We start from the raw sequence: 15750 nt of genomic DNA, 5'->3' as shown, positions 1-15750 counted from the left end.
TCCGGGGAGTCACTCTCTATCCCACAGCAGTATGGAGGAGGAGAGTGCCCAACGCGCCGATCAACAGGAGGGTCATGAGATCAGACCGGTACTCCTGGTGGGGTAAGGGGGATCATTCCCCACCATTTATTTCATTTTTTAGGCTAAATCTCCTTTCCCTCTTGTTTCTTCCTGCATTTAGACTACAAAAGAGGGCCCTAGAAAGGCAATTTCAAAGACCAGAGGGAAGGAGTGTGCCGTCTGTAAAAAGAAACTGGCCCCCTCTTGGTTGAAAAAGCTATGTCAAAGTTGTATTGAGAAACTAGTGGAGGAGGAGTCCCCATCCCTTCTACAGAGTATTAGGGAGATGGTGAAGACGGAGGTCTCGGATTCCCTGAAAGATTTCAAAAAGAGCTTTCCCGCTGTAGCCTCTACCTCCCTGGGAACCAGATCAAGCACGGCTAATAGATCTGACTCAGATCCCTTAGAGGATAGTGATACGGGAGAAATCCTAGATAGCCCAGACTCGTCCCAGGATGAAGAATCCACGGGCAGGCCACTTTTTTCCCCCGATGATACGGAAGCTTTACTAAAAGCAGTTCGTGCGACTATGAAAGTAGACGAACCCAAAGACCCAAGATCCGTTCAGGATATCATGTTTGGTGATCTCGGGCAGAAAAAATCTAGAGTATTTCCCGTTAACGAGAATATAAAGTTTTTAATACAGAAGGAATGGAAAAGACCCGATAAAAAAAATTTTGTGCCAAAAAATGTAAAAAGGAAATATCCCTTTGACGAGGCAGACTCAGTAAACTGGGACAGACCTCCTAAATTGGATGCACCTGTTGCAAAAAAATCGGCCCTTCCGTTTGAGGACTTGGGTTCTCTTAAAGACCCTATGGATAAGCGAGCAGAGGTTTACCTAAAAAAGGTTTGGGAGACCTCAGCTCAAGCGTTCAAACCAAATATTGCCGCCACATCCACTGCTAGGTCTCTGAAATTATGGCTAGAAGAATTGGAATCTCACATTCAGAACAAGACCCCGAGAGATCAATTGTTAGCCGTTTTCCCCACTCTACTTAAAGCAGTAGACTTTATTTCTGATGCATCAGCAGATGCTTTAAAATTAAATGCTAGGTCAGCTGCTCTTTCAAATTCAGCCAGACGAGCTATTTGGCTAAAAGGTTGGTCGGGAGACACGGGATCTAAAAATAAGCTTTGTGCAATTCCCTGTCAGGGCGATTATCTTTTTGGATCCGTCTTAGACGACCTTTTGGATAAAGCCTCGGACAATAAAAAAGGATTCCCTGTCTCCAGACCCCCGAAAAAACAACGTTTTTTTCGCAAAAACAAGAAGGATTTTTTTAGGGGGCAGAGGAAAGACTTCAGAGCTGACAACAAGAATAGGAAAAGCAAGGGGTTTCTCTTCAGTTCCCAATCCTCCTCAACCTCTAAACCATCACAGCAATGACTGTTTCTCTCCCATGGGGGGCAGACTTTCTCTCTTCCTCTACGCCTGGGAAAAAATCTCCTCAAGTCCCTGGATTTTAGGCGTTATAAAGGAAGGGTTTTGTCTAGAGTTTGTCTCCCCCCCACCGGACAGATTCAAAATCACGAATTTTCTAGGAAACCCGGGGAAAAATCTAGCCTTACAACAAGAGATTGCATCCCTACTTCGGAAAAATGTTCTAATTCCTGTGCCGGAGGCAGAGAAGGGCGAGGGTTTTTACTCCTCCCTTTTTCTGGTCCCCAAACCGGATGGAACATTCAGAACTATTATAAATCTAAAGGATTTAAATCAATTCCTCTCTTACAAAAAATTCAGAATGGAGTCGATCCAATCAGTCATAAAACATCTATTCAGGGGCTGCTTCATGGCTACGATAGACGTAAGAGATGCGTACTACCACATTCCCATTCGGCTAGACTGTCAAAAATTCCTCAGAGTCGCGGTTTCTATAGGAGGTCACATCCAGCACTTACAATACACAGCCCTTCCCTTTGGGATTTCTCAAGCTCCCAGACTTTTCACGAAAGTCATGGCAGAAGTCATGGCTCATGTAAGGGAAAAATACATTTTACTAATTCCTTACCTAGACGATCTCCTGGTGGTAGCAGAGTCAAAATCCATTCTAGAAGCACACCTCAAAAAAGTAGTGCAGATCCTAGAAGACCTCGGCTGGCAAATAAACGGAGAAAAATCCCATTTAATACCTTCCCAAGTTTGTATCTTTTTAGGGATGATACTGGACTCAAAGAAACTACTCTGTATTCTACCCCAGGACAAGATTCAGAGATTAATACAACAGGTTCAGTCCCTGATATCGGCAGAGAACCCTACTATCAGACAAGCAATGGCGGTCTTGGGCAGAATGACCTCCACTATACCAGCGGTCATTTGGAGCCTTCTTCACTCCAGACCCCTACAGTGGCAAATTCTGAAGGAGTGGCAGGGTTCCCTCCGCCCATTAGATACACCTTTCACACTCACCCCCCAAGTGATCCAGTCCCTTCACTGGTGGCTGAACCCCGTAAACCTGTCCCAGGGGCTCCCTTGGTTCCAACAAGACTTTGTTACCCTTACCACCGACGCAAGTCCTTCCGGTTGGGGGGCCTGTTGCCAAGGGTACTTAAGGCAAGGTGTTTGGGAAAGAGAGCAGAGTCTAGACTCCCAAAACATGAGGGAACTGAGGGCGGTCTTTTTCGCCTTAAAAGAGTTTCTTCCTTTACTACAGGGAAAATCTATAAAGGTTTTTTCAGACAACGCCACAGTGGTCTCCTATCTGAACAAACAAGGAGGAACCAGATCAGAAAATCTTATGCAGTTAACAACGGATATCTTTTCCCTCATAATTCCTTCTGTGCCGTCCCTTATGGCAATACATCTAAAAGGTACAGAAAACAAGGTGGCAGATTTCTTAAGTCGAAATGCACTAGACCAGGGGGAATGGTGTCTGAACCAAATGGTGTTCGATCAAATAATTCGACTTTGGGGTCGTCCTCATCTGGATTTGTTTGCCACCAGAGAAAACAGAAAGTGTCATCGTTTCTTTTCCCTCAGCGCGAGAGATTCACCAACAGGGATAGATGCCTTCTCCCTTCCCTGGCCGAACCAGCTCCTCTACGCCTTTCCTCCATTAAGGCTTCTTCCAAGATTCTTACAGAAGCTGAGACAAGAAAGAACAACAGTGATCTTAATTGCTCCTTTCTGGCCCAGAAGAACCTGGTTCACCTGGTTGAGGAAGCTATCCTTGACGGACCCTTGGATTCTCCCGGAGAGGCAAGATCTTCTATCCCAAGGACCAGTCAATCATCCGAGTGTGAAGCAGTTACACCTAACAGCATGGCTCTTGAGGGGGAAATCCTAGAAAGTAGAGGACTCTCCAAGAGCGTAGTTTCCACTTTACTATCCTGCAGAAAGGATGTCACCTCCTCTATTTATCTCAGGATTTGGAACACCTTCCAGAAGTTTGCCAAGGATCCAATGAATCCTTTAAATCCCCCACCTATGTGTAGGATTTTAGATTTTTTGCAAGCTGGACATGAAAAAAATTTGAGGCCAAGTACTCTTAAAGTACAGGTATCCGCTTTGAGTGCGTTCTTTGATTCTCCCATCGCTAGCCACCCGTGGGTCCGAAGATTCTTTAAAGCCATCAGCAGGCTTAGGCCTATACCTGGACCTTCAATTCCCCCCTGGGACCTCAACTTGGTCCTCACTAGCCTCACAGAACCTCCCTTTGAGCCACTTAAACAGTTACCTATAAAGATCTTGTCTTTCAAAACAGCGTTTCTTGTGGCAATTACCTCAGCAAGGAGGGTTGGTGAGATTTCAGCCTTCTCTACCTCGCCTCCTTACACTAACATCTTAGATGATAGGGTTCTCATTAAACCAGACCCTTCCTTCTTACCGAAAGTGGTTTCTATGTTTCATAGAACGCAGGACATTATCCTTCCTTCCCTGTGCCAAGATCCGAGAAATGAAAAAGAGGAAAAACTGCACTGTTTAGATGTAAAAAGATGCCTATCTCATTATCTGGAGGTTACTAGTCAGTGGAGGAAAACCTCAAAACTCTTCATTCAGTTTAGTGGGAAAAATAAGGGCCTCCCAGCCTCTTCTAAAACCCTTTCTAGATGGATCGTGAGAGCCATTAATTTGGCCTATTCTTCAGCTGGAAAGGCTCCCCCGGGGGACTTTGGTGCTCATTCTACAAGATCAGTCTCCACCACTTGGGCAGAAAGGGCTGACGTTACCTTAGAGCAGATTTGTAGAGCAGCCACATGGCAGTCGCCTGGCACCTTCTTCCGTCACTACAGATTGGACCTAGGCAATAGAGAACAGCTAGCCTTCGGTAGGAAAGTCCTCCAGGCGGTAGTCCCACCCTAAGAAATAAAGGGATTTCTATTCTAGTCGTCTCTCAAGGGTGCTGTCATGGGCGAAAGGGAAATTTAAGATTACACTTACCGGTAATCACTTTTCCATAAGCCCATGACAGCACCCGGGTTTATTCCCACCCTGATATATATATATATATATATATATACAAAAAAAAAAAAATATATATTAAAAAAAAAATAAAAAAAAAATATATATATACATATACAAAAAAAAAAAAAAAAAAAGAGAAGAGTGTGGTCTAGGACAAGTTCTTGCGATTAACTGGTGGTCTCGGGGCCATGCTCCTCCTTATGAGCTCTCCACGAAAGTTCCTGTTTCCTGTCCTGGATGGAGGCGGTCTCTCAAGGGTGCTGTCATGGGCTTATGGAAAAGTGATTACCGGTAAGTGTAATCTTAAATTTTAAAGCTCAGGATAACATCATCAATAAAAAGGTGATAAGGATACCTCTGGTTCTTGTCCCTCCTGCCCTGGCTTTTAAAGTGGCATGTCTCACACCAAATGTCTGCAATGCTCTGCTAGCCCTCTCTTTTTCTTGATGGATATGGACAGCAGGAACCTGCTCCTGTCAGTTAAGGCTACTTTCACACTGGCGTTTTGGTTTCCGTTTGTGAGATCCGTTCAGGGCTCTCACAAGCGGTCCAAAACTGATCAGCTTTGCCCTAATGCTTTCTGAATGGATAAGGATCCGCTCAGAATGCATCGGTTTGCCTCTGTTCCGCCTCCATTCCGCTCTGGAGCGTTTTGGTGTCCGCCTGATGATGCGGAGGCAAACGGATCCAAAATTGTATTCTTGCATCTTCAGCTTGAACATCACACTTTGCAGCAACTTTCCTCTATTTCTAAATAATGGTGAGGGGACATGAGTGGCTACCACCTCTAATAATGTCCATTATATGCCCTGATGGGTTGACCACCACCGCTGTACAAAAAGATGCAGATTTCGTGTTTCACTTGTGTGACAGAACTTACATTTGGAGGCTGCTGATATGAAAACTCTTTATCATTTCTATAATCTTGTTTTTAATATTTGCAGGAAGTTGAAAAATACAGAGGGGAATACAACAAACTTCGATATGAAAATGGTATCCTTACAGCTCAGCTTGAGCACCAGAGGGAAGAACAACATCGAATGTTAGAAGAACAAAACATCAGATTTGAAGCTCAGGCAAGATTTCATTTTCCAAAGCCCACTTAATGTTATGCATAAGCAAAAAGAACCAGAGGTCCATAAAGATGTTACTTGGCCTTTGCGTATTATTGGCATAAAAACCTACTGGACCTCACTGATGGTAGTATTCCCCTTAATATAGGTATATACTTTCACTTTCTTCCAATTAAGTGATGGATACTTACACGTATCACTTCCAAGTACATATTTCTACCCCTGCCAAGTAGATATCCCTAGTGTCGCTTACCAAAACTGCACAATGTCACCTTATTAAAATTTAACCATTAATTTATTTATGTATATATATATAAATCGTATGAAGCTCCAATATCAAAATTCGGATAACAAAAACACGGATTGAATCAGGAACACATCCTATAAAATGACAAAAACCAGTCCAGCAGGAAGATCAATGATCGCTGGATGAAAAATCCTGTGTTTCACTATAGACAGTACTAGTTCATCCTTTAGGTTCAGAAGAAACATACAATTCATCAGCAATGGATATCTCATGTATCTTTCTGCTCAAAGGGCAGAGTATAGTGATGGACTGTAGTGTCCCTTTTCTCTCCCTAAGTGACCCTACCAAACCGTGGAGTAATTTAGTGAGAGAATAGGGGACCGTACAGTCCATCTCTATACTCTGCCCTGACATTTTTAATATTATTATTTTATTTTTATCTTTTAATTTTTTTCTTATTTTAAAGTTTGTGCCCTCAATAAGTTTATACAAGACCTTTTGGGGACATTTAACGTTACATTTTATTTATTTATTTTATTGCTGATTTCAGCCCCAGAAAGGTGGTAGATCAATCTACAGCCACACTGCAGCTGATCTGGGTCTGATCCAGCCAGTTCCATAGGCTCCTGGCCCCCCGTGATCACATGAGCACTGGGACCAGAACAGGAAGCAGCATTGTGGCCCTCTGATCACCATACACTGACTGCATTCATTGAGCTTAGTGTATAGAGCAATGGGGAAGGCAGGGACAATAAAAAATGTCCCTGCTTCTTTATGGGGAGTCTGTCTATAGGCGTGTGATCTCTACACAGATGTTTTAATACTTCTGTGTATAGATGAAGATCTGCCACCCTGACACTTATAGTCAACAGGTGGTCAAGATCTGGTTAATGCTACCCATAGTGTTGGGTTCACATTTCTTAAATCTGCTGCACCAGTGTTATGGCATCAAAAAGTAGCACAATTTGATGCAAGACCCACTTAGACAAAAAATTTTAACTTATTGGAGGTATTTTAGTAATAAAAAATACTCAAGGTCAGGAAGTCTATAGTCGTGGCCCAGTGTATTATGACTCAGAGGTGTCTATAAATATAATTATTGCGCTAAGTGTACCTATATTATAGTTATTTTTAAACATAAGTTTTATTTTGTCGATATTTAGAATATAAAGACACTTATATTGAAACAATGTTTGTGTTACACTGCTTTCTTGGGGGAGTGTCAGGCGTGACAAAAAGATGCCAATTTTCCTAACAGCGTTTTTTTTGAACCGGGGTCGCTTTTAAACAAATATTCAGGTGGGTTGCTCTGCCTGAGTTCTATCCCTACATATACTAGTCATGATGAGTGGGGAGAACCCTATCTGGCTGTATTCCGGGCACCCGCCCTTACAAGGGCGGCCCACAACCGCTGGAACCTTGGATCTATCGCTGTTTCACCCTGACAACTCTATTCCCTATAAACTGTCCGACGCGTTTCACCACTAGGAGCAGTGGTTCTTCAAGGACAAAAAGACAAAACCGCCGGGACGCCTAGTGCAGTGGCCACTGCCTTGATATGCATGCGGGAGCGCTGCCACTGCACTAGGCGCCCCGGCGGTTTTGTCTTTTTGTCCCTGAAGAACCACTGCTCCTAGTGGTGAAACGCGTCAGACAGTTTATAGGGAATCGAGTTGTCAAGGTGAAACAGCGATAGATCCGAGGTTCCAGCGGTTGTGGGCGCCCTTGTAAGGGCGGGTGCCCGGAATACAGCCAGATAGGGTTCTCCCCACTCATCACCACTAGTATATGTAGGGATAGAACTCAGGCAGAGCAACCCACCCGAATATTTGTTTAAAAGCGACCCCGGTTCAAAAAAAACGCTGTTAGGAAAATTGGCATCTTTTTGTCACGCCTGACACTCCCCCAAGAAAGCAGTGTAACACAAACATTGTTTCAATATAAGTGTCTTTATATTCTAAATATCGACAAAATAAAAGTTATGTTTTAAAATAACTATATAATATAGGTACACTCAGCGCAATAATTATAATTATTGGAGGTATTGTGCCATGCTGACCACTTGTGCCATGCTCACAATTATACCTAAAATCTGCATCTGTTCCTAGTTGGCGTAGATTTCAGCTCTGGTGCGTGGGGGTGTGCTCCTGTTACTGATTGTGGCTCATCTGACACCAGTGGTCCACAGAGTGAGACTGGTGAATTGGGGTCTATTCACACGTCACCAAGTGTTTTGCAGTCTGCAAATTGCGGATCCGCAAAATATGGACACCGGCCATGTGCGTTCTGCATTTTGCGGACCTCACATGGCCGGCACTTTTAAAAGAAATGCCTTTTCTTGTCCATGTCTGTGGACAAGAATAGGACATGTTCTGTTTTTTTGCAGAACGGAAGGGCGGATGTGGAACGGAAATGTGCTGTCCGCATCTTTTCCGGCCCCATTGAAAATGAATGGGTCCGGATCCGTTCCATAACATTGCACAATGGATCCGGACCCATTTTGCGGACGTGTGAATGGATCCTTAATAATCTTAATAAATGTCCCCCTAGGTATTCTGAATTATTGGTTAACTTATCCTATCTGAGGCTGTATTGGGGGAGTTTGTTACTTGAACATTTTTTATTTGGGGAATATGATCCTTTCCTCTTCTGCCTGTTTATAGTGACTCTTGGGAACTGGAGGAGGGGAGTTTACTGTAAACTCTCTAGTCTAGTAAAGTTTTTAGTGTAGGCACTTTGGAATGAGGGCTGCCATATCTCTTGATTCCTGTATTACTTTAGTATAGAGGACCGGTCTCCTCTCCTGAGACATGTCTGTTTTAGTAACTAGTTACATTCCACATGCAATAACAGTTCTAAAGCGTCTATTGTCATGACTCTATGTTGTGCCCTTCCTTTATTATTCCTTCCGGAAGTTATCAATGAATTACTAGCTGTTTGCTATGAGGTTCCAGCTGGGTGTTACCAGTTGAGTCCCTGCACAATCTAAGGCTACTTTCACACTGGCGTTTCTGGGTCCGCCTGTGAGATTCGTTTCAAGGCTCTCACAAGCAGCCCAAAACTGATCAGTTTAGCCCCAATGCATTCTGAATGGATAAGGATCCGTTCAGAATTCATAATTTAGCCTCTATTCCGCTTTGGAGGCGGACACCAAAACGCAGCTTGCAGCATTTTGATGTCCGCCTGACGATGCGGAGCCAAACGGATCTGTTCTGACTTACAATGTAAGTCAAAGGGGACAGATCCGTTTTCACTGACACAATATGGTGCAATTAAAAACGGATCCGCCTTCCATTTTATTTTTTTATTTTTTGTTCATGGTAATGCAAATGGATCTGTTCTGAACGGATACAATCGTTTGCATTATAGGTGCGGATCCGTTTGTGCAGTTACCAGACGGATCCGCACCTAAACGCAGGTGTGAAAGTAGCCTAATACTACAGCACTAATTGGATAGTATCAGACTGTGCAAAGACTCAAATGGTAACACCCAGCTGGACCTTCACTGTATACAGCTAGTAATTTATTAATCAATTCCGGGAGGAATTTAACAACATAGAGTAACATGGAAAGATGCTCCAGAATGGTTATTACAGGGGGAAGGCAAGTAACCACTAAAACAGACATGGAAAGGTGACATGTCCTCTTTAAAGACAGAAAATCTTCAATACTCCATATTTCATTGTGATGATTTTTAATCCTTTTTTGATACTCTTATTTTTGTAGGTTGCTCAGCTTGAAAAAGATAAAGAAGAGCTTCATAGTCAAATAATAAGTATTGATTCCTCAAGAGATGGCAAACGTTTAGAGGCTCTGCTGGGGGAGAAAGTCTTATTAAGCCAAAAATTGGAGGATTTAAAAGCTGAGGTGAAAGAGCTGCGAGCAGAGAGAGAGCATTATGGTGTGCAAGCAGAAAATGTCCAGAGGATACAAGTGCGACAGATGACTGAGACTCAAGCAGCTCTCCGATCTCTTGAGGTTGTAATTGTTTTCTGTACAGAAATGTTTTAAAGGGGTCGTCTCATGTCAGCAAATGGCACTTATAATGTAGAGAAAGTAAATACAAGGCACTTTCTAATGTATTGTGATTGTCCATATTGCCTCCATTGCTGGCTTGATTCATTTTCCCATTGAAATATACAGGGATTATGGCCGGGACAGGAGCACTATGCATGCCTGCCTATTTGCGCTGTCAGGGTCCCCGCTACCTTAGAGGCTGGCACTTGCAAACACGGCCACCACTGCTGGACACAAGTAGTGTATAATACGATTGAAAAATTAATCAAGCCAGCAAAGGAAGCAATATGGACAATCACAATACATTAGTAAGTGGCTTGTATTAACCTTCTCTACATGATAAATGCCATTTGCTGAAGTGAGACAACCCCTTTAATGTTAATAAACCTTGAAAATATTGCAGGCACGTGATTCAGTCATAATGTGCCAAGCCAGCTAGTAGGCAAAAACTGTGCAAGTCCCTCAGATGATACAGAGCAACAGGACTAGAATTCTCTATAGAGACCTACGTTTTTTAAATATTTCATCATGTCCATTTTGTCTTCTTTAGGCCGAAAAGCAGTCTTTGAAACTGCAGCTCGAACGTCTGGAGAATGAGTTGCAGGCATCCTCAGAACAAAATGATATCCTAACTAAGAAGCTGCACAGAGCTGAAAGAGATGTGCATTCTCTCACTAGTAAAGTAAGCTATATATGTGGATTATGTACTTGGTACCAAAGGCATTGTTATGCAACTGAAGCTTTTAAAGGGCTGTCTCACTTCAGCAAGTGGCATTTATTATGTAGAGAAAGTTAATACAAGTCACTTACTAATGTATTGTGATTGTCCATATTGCCTCCTTTGCTGGCTGGATTCATTTTTCCATCACATTATACACCACTCATTTCCATAGTTACTACCACCATGTAATCCATCAGTGGTGGTAGTGCCAGGAACATGGAAGTGCACATAGAACTGCACTTTTTCCTATAGTGTGCAAGCATGGCCACTGCTGATGGATTGCAGGGTGGTCGTGACAATGGAAACGAGCAGTGTATAATGTGATGGAAAAATGAAAGGAAGCAATATGGACCATCACAATACATTAGTAAGGGGCTTTTATTAACTTTCTCTACATAATAAATGCTACTTACTGAAGTGACACAATCTCTTTAAAGGGTTGTCTAATGACCGATAACCCAAAGTGGAGCCGTGGCATCAGCCATTCGTCTTGGGTCAGGCTGCAGCCATGACCAGCCAGACATTTTACCTACAGAGGCCGCTGTATTCAGATAAATGGCCATTCATCAAATATATGGATGGCTTGATACGCCAGAGGGAGAGCTGCTCTGACAGAGAGCTTGTGGAGGGAAGGGAGTCCCAATCAGGTGAACCCATTTTTTCATGTCTATTTCTAATAATCTATTGCATGTTTCAATTCTGGGTGGATGAAAAAACATAAAGTAATAGCCCTGCTTTCATCTGAGAAATGGATACAATTGTGTCTTGTCTGGGCCATCAGGTTAGGCCTCATGCACACAACCGTATGCGTTTTACAGTCCGCAAAATAAAGATGCAGTCTGTTTACCGTATGTGTTTTATTTACTTACCTATTGTTTTCAATGGGTTCATTGACTGCATTTTGCAGAAATGTTCTATCTTTTTGTGGAACAGACATACGGATGTTCCATGTGCTTTCTAAATCCATATGTCCGTTACGCAAAAAGATAGAACATGTCCTATACATATGGACCACTGACCCATTGAAGTTAATAGGTCTTCTAAAAGTACAGATGCAACACAGAATGCATCCATATTTTGCAGACCCATGATTTGCAGACTGCAAAAACGGATACAGTCACGTGCATAAGGCCTAAGGTAAATGCCAACTGTGTATGTATCAGGGAGCTGTGTTAATTTATAAAATTGTTAAGCTCCATGTGGATTGTCTGGATGTTGTATGAAGAACTCTGAACCCATGTTTTATCACATGTGGATAGATCACAGATTTTGCTGCTGATTAGCTGCAAATTTCACCCTTTGCATTGCAATAGGTGAAATCCACAACATAAATTGACTCCACAGGTCAGGAAAGCTGTCATGGCCAGGAAAAGTGCTCTGATGGATGTAAAGGAGATTTCCAGGTCCAAGACTGAGCCTGGATTTCAGCTGTTCTTTATTTGTAGACTACATATTAGTGGAGCAAAGGTTCATTTCCTTGCTCCGATGCTTTCATGCTGCATTGTGCAGCGCAAGGCTCTTTTTGATTTGTGCCGATGACGTACCGGGCTTTACATCACTATGCTAAGCAGAGAATTCCGTCTTGCAGTGAGCCCAGTGACGTCAGACACAGATGGGTGTTCTGTAGCGTTGCCGGAGGCTGTTATTTAATAAACGATAGATATATATATTTATATATGTAAATCGGGTGTCCGGGAAGGACTTACCGTTAGAGTTGAGCGAACACCTGGATGTTCGGGTTCGAGAAGTTCGGCCGAACATCCCGGAAATGTTCGGGTTCGGGATCCGAACCCGATCCGAACTTCGTCCCGAACCCGAACCCCATTGAAGTCAATGGGGACCCGAACTTTTCGGCACTAAAAAGGCTGTAAAACAGCCCAGGAAAGAGCTAGAGGGCTGCAAAAGGCAGCAACATGTAGGTAAATCCCCTGCAAACAAATGTGGATAGGGAAATGAATTAAAATAAAAATTAAATAAATAAAAATTAACCAAAATCAATTGGAGAGAGGTTCCATAGCAGAGAATCTGGCTTCCCGTCACCCACCACTGGAACAGTCCATTCTCAGATATTTAGGCCCCGGCACCCAGGCAGAGGAGAGAGGTCCCGTAACAGAGAATCTGTCTTCATGTCAGCAGAGAATTAGTCTGCATGTCATAGCAGAGAATGAGGCTTCACGTCAGCCACCACTGCAACAGTCCATTGGCATATATTTAGGCCCAGCACACACACAGGCAGAGGAGAGAGGTCCCGTAACAGAGAATCTGGCTTCATGTCAGCAGAGAATCAGTCTGCATGTCATAGCAGAGAATCAGGCTTCACGTCAGCCACCACTGCAACAGTCCATTGTCATAAATTTAGGCCCAGCACCCAGGCAGAGGAGAGAGGTCCCGTAACAGAGAATCTGGCTTCATGTCAGCAGAGAATCAGTCTTCATATCATAGCAGAGAATCAGGCTTCACGTCACCCACCACTGTAAGAGTCAATTTTCATAAATTTAGGCCCAGAACCCAGGCAGAGGAGAAAGGTCCCGTAACAGACAATCTGGCTTCATGTCAGCAGAGAATCAGTCTTCATATCATAGCAGAGAATCAGGCTTCACGTCACCCACCACTGTAAGAGTCAATTTTCATAAATTTAGGCCCAGAACCCAGGCAGAGGAGAAAGGTCCCGTAACAGACAATCTGGCTTCATGTCAGCAGAGAATCAGTCTTCATATCATAGCAGAGAATCAGGCTTCACGTCACCCACCACTGTAAGAGTCAATTTTCATAAATTTAGGCCCAGAACCCAGGCAGAGGAGAAAGGTCCCGTAACAGACAATCTGGCTTCATGTCAGCAGAGAATCAGTCTTCATATCATAGCAGAGAATCAGGCTTCACGTCACCCACCACTGTAAGAGTCAATTTTCATAAATTTAGGCCCAGAACCCAGGTAGAGGAGAAAGGTCCCGTAACAGACAATCTGGCTTCATGACAGCAGAGAATCAGTCTGCATGTCATAGCAGAGAATCAGGCTTCACGTCAGCCACCACTGCAACAGTCCATTGTCATAAATTTAGGCCCAGCACCCAGGCAGAGGAGAGAGGTCCCGTAACAGAGGATCTGGCTTCATGTCAGCAGAGAATCAGTCTGCATGTCATAGCAGAGAATGAGGCTTCACGTCAGCCACCACTGCAACAGTCCATTGGCATATATTTAGGCCCAGCACACACACAGGCAGAGGAGAGAGGTCCCGTAACAGACAATCTGGCTTCATGTCAGCAGAGAATTAGTCTGCATGTCATAGCAGAGAATGAGGCTTCACGTCACCCACCACTGCAACAGTCCATTGGCATATATTCAGGCCCAGCACCCAGGCAGAGGAGAGAGGTCCCGTAACAGAGGATCTGGCTTCATGTCAGCAGAGAATCAGTCTGCATGTCATAGCAGAGAATGAGGCTTCACGTCAGCCACCACTGCAACAGTCCATTGTCATAAATTTAGGCCCAGCACCCAGGCAGAGGAGAGAGGTCCCGTAACAGACAATCTGGCTTCATGTCAGCAGAGAATTAGTCTGCATGTCATAGCAGAGAATCAGGCTTCATGTCAGCCACCACTGCAACAGTCCATTGGCATATATTTAGGCCTAGCACACAGGCAGAGGAGAGGTTCATTCAACTTTGGGTAGCATCGCAATATAATGGTAAAATGAAAATAAAAATAGGATTGAATGAGGAAGTGCCCTGGAGTCCAATAATATATGGTTATGGGGAGGTAGTTAATGTCTAATCTGGACAAGGGACGGACAGGTCCTGTGGGATCCATGCCTGGTTCATTTTTATGAACGTCAGCTTGTCCACATTGGCTGTAGACAGGCGGCTGCGTTTGTCTGTAATGACGCCCCCTGCCGTGCTGAATACACGTTCAGACAAAACGCTGGCTGCCGGGCAGGCCAGCACCTCCAAGGCATAAAAGGCTAGCTCTGGCCACGTGGACAATTTAGAGACCCAGAAGTTGAATGGGGCCGAACCATCAGTCAGTACGTGGAGGGGTGTGCACACGTACTGTTCCACCATGTTAGTGAAATGTTGCCTCCTGCTAACACGTTGCGTATCAGGTGGTGGTGCAGTTAGCTGTGGCGTGTTGACAAAAGTTTTCCACATCTCTGCCATGCTAACCCTGCCCTCAGAGGAGCTGGCCGTGACACAGCTGCCTTGGCGACCTCTTGCTCCTCCTCTGCCTTGGCCTTGGGCTTCCACTTGTTCCCCTGTGACATTTGGGAATGCTCTCAGTAGCGCGTCTACCAACGTGCGCTTGTACTCGCGCATCTTCCTATCACGCTCCAGTGCAGGAAGTAAGGTGGGCACATTGTCTTTGTAGCGTGGATCCAGCAGGGTGGCAACCCAGTAGTCCGCACAGGTTAAAATGTGGGCAACTCTGCTGTCGTTGCGCAGGCACTGCAGCATGTAGTCGCTCATGTGTGCCAGGCTGCCCAGGGGTAAGGACAAGCTGTCCTCTGTGGGAGGCGTATCGTCATCGTCCTGCCTTTCCCCCCAGCCACGCACCAGTGATGGACCCGAGCTGCGTTGGGTGCCACCCCGCTGTGACCATGCTTCATCCTCATCCTCCTCCACCTCCTCCTCATCCTCGTCCTCCTCGTCCTCCAGTAGTGGGCCCTGGCTGGCCACATTTGTACCTGGCCTCTGCTGTTGCAAAAAACCTCCCTCTGAGTCACTTCGAAGAGACTGGCCTGAAAGTGCTAAAAATGACCCCTCTTCCTCATCCTCCTCCTCCTCCTCCTGGGCCACCTCCTGTTCCATCATCGCCCTAAGTGTTTTCTCAAGGAGACATAGAAGTGGTATTGTAACGCTGATAACGGTGTCATCGCCACTGGCCATGTTGGTGGAGTACTCGAAACAGCGCAACAGGGCACACAGGTCTCGCATGGAGGCCCAGTCATTGGTGGTGAAGTGGTGCTGTTCTGTAGTGCGACTGACCCGTGCGTGCTGCAGCTGAAACTCCACTATGGCCTGCTGCTGCTCGCACAGTCTGTCCAGCATGTGCAAGGTGGAGTTCCACCTGGTGGGCACGTCGCATATGAGGCGGTGAGCGGGAAGGCCGAAGTTACGCTGTAGCGCAGACAGGCGAGCAGCGGCAGGATGTGAACGCCGGAAGCGCGAACAGACGGCCCGCACTTTATGCAGCAGCTCTGACATGTCGGGGTAGTTGTGAATGAACTTCTGCACCA

The 15750-nt window shown here is 44.8% G+C and overlaps 1 protein-coding gene across 2 annotated transcripts in view; it reads left to right on the top strand.

Annotated features, from left to right (window-relative positions):
- CEP83 (centrosomal protein 83) overlaps positions 1-15750 on the top strand; it is a 54967-nt gene that overhangs the window by 18948 nt on the left and 20269 nt on the right. For both annotated transcript variants that reach the window (XM_044280515.1, XM_044280516.1), the window contains 3 exons: positions 5410-5541; positions 9512-9763; positions 10353-10484. In XM_044280515.1, coding sequence (XP_044136450.1) covers positions 5410-5541; positions 9512-9763; positions 10353-10484 — 516 coding nt within the window. The remainder of the gene's footprint in view (positions 1-5409; positions 5542-9511; positions 9764-10352; positions 10485-15750) is intronic.

Source organism: Bufo gargarizans, chromosome 2, assembly GCF_014858855.1.
Source record: "Bufo gargarizans isolate SCDJY-AF-19 chromosome 2, ASM1485885v1, whole genome shotgun sequence".
Classification (NCBI taxonomy): Eukaryota; Metazoa; Chordata; class Amphibia; order Anura; family Bufonidae; genus Bufo; species Bufo gargarizans.
Note: the sequence above shows the minus strand (reverse complement) of the source record. Positions and strands in the feature narration are given on the sequence as shown.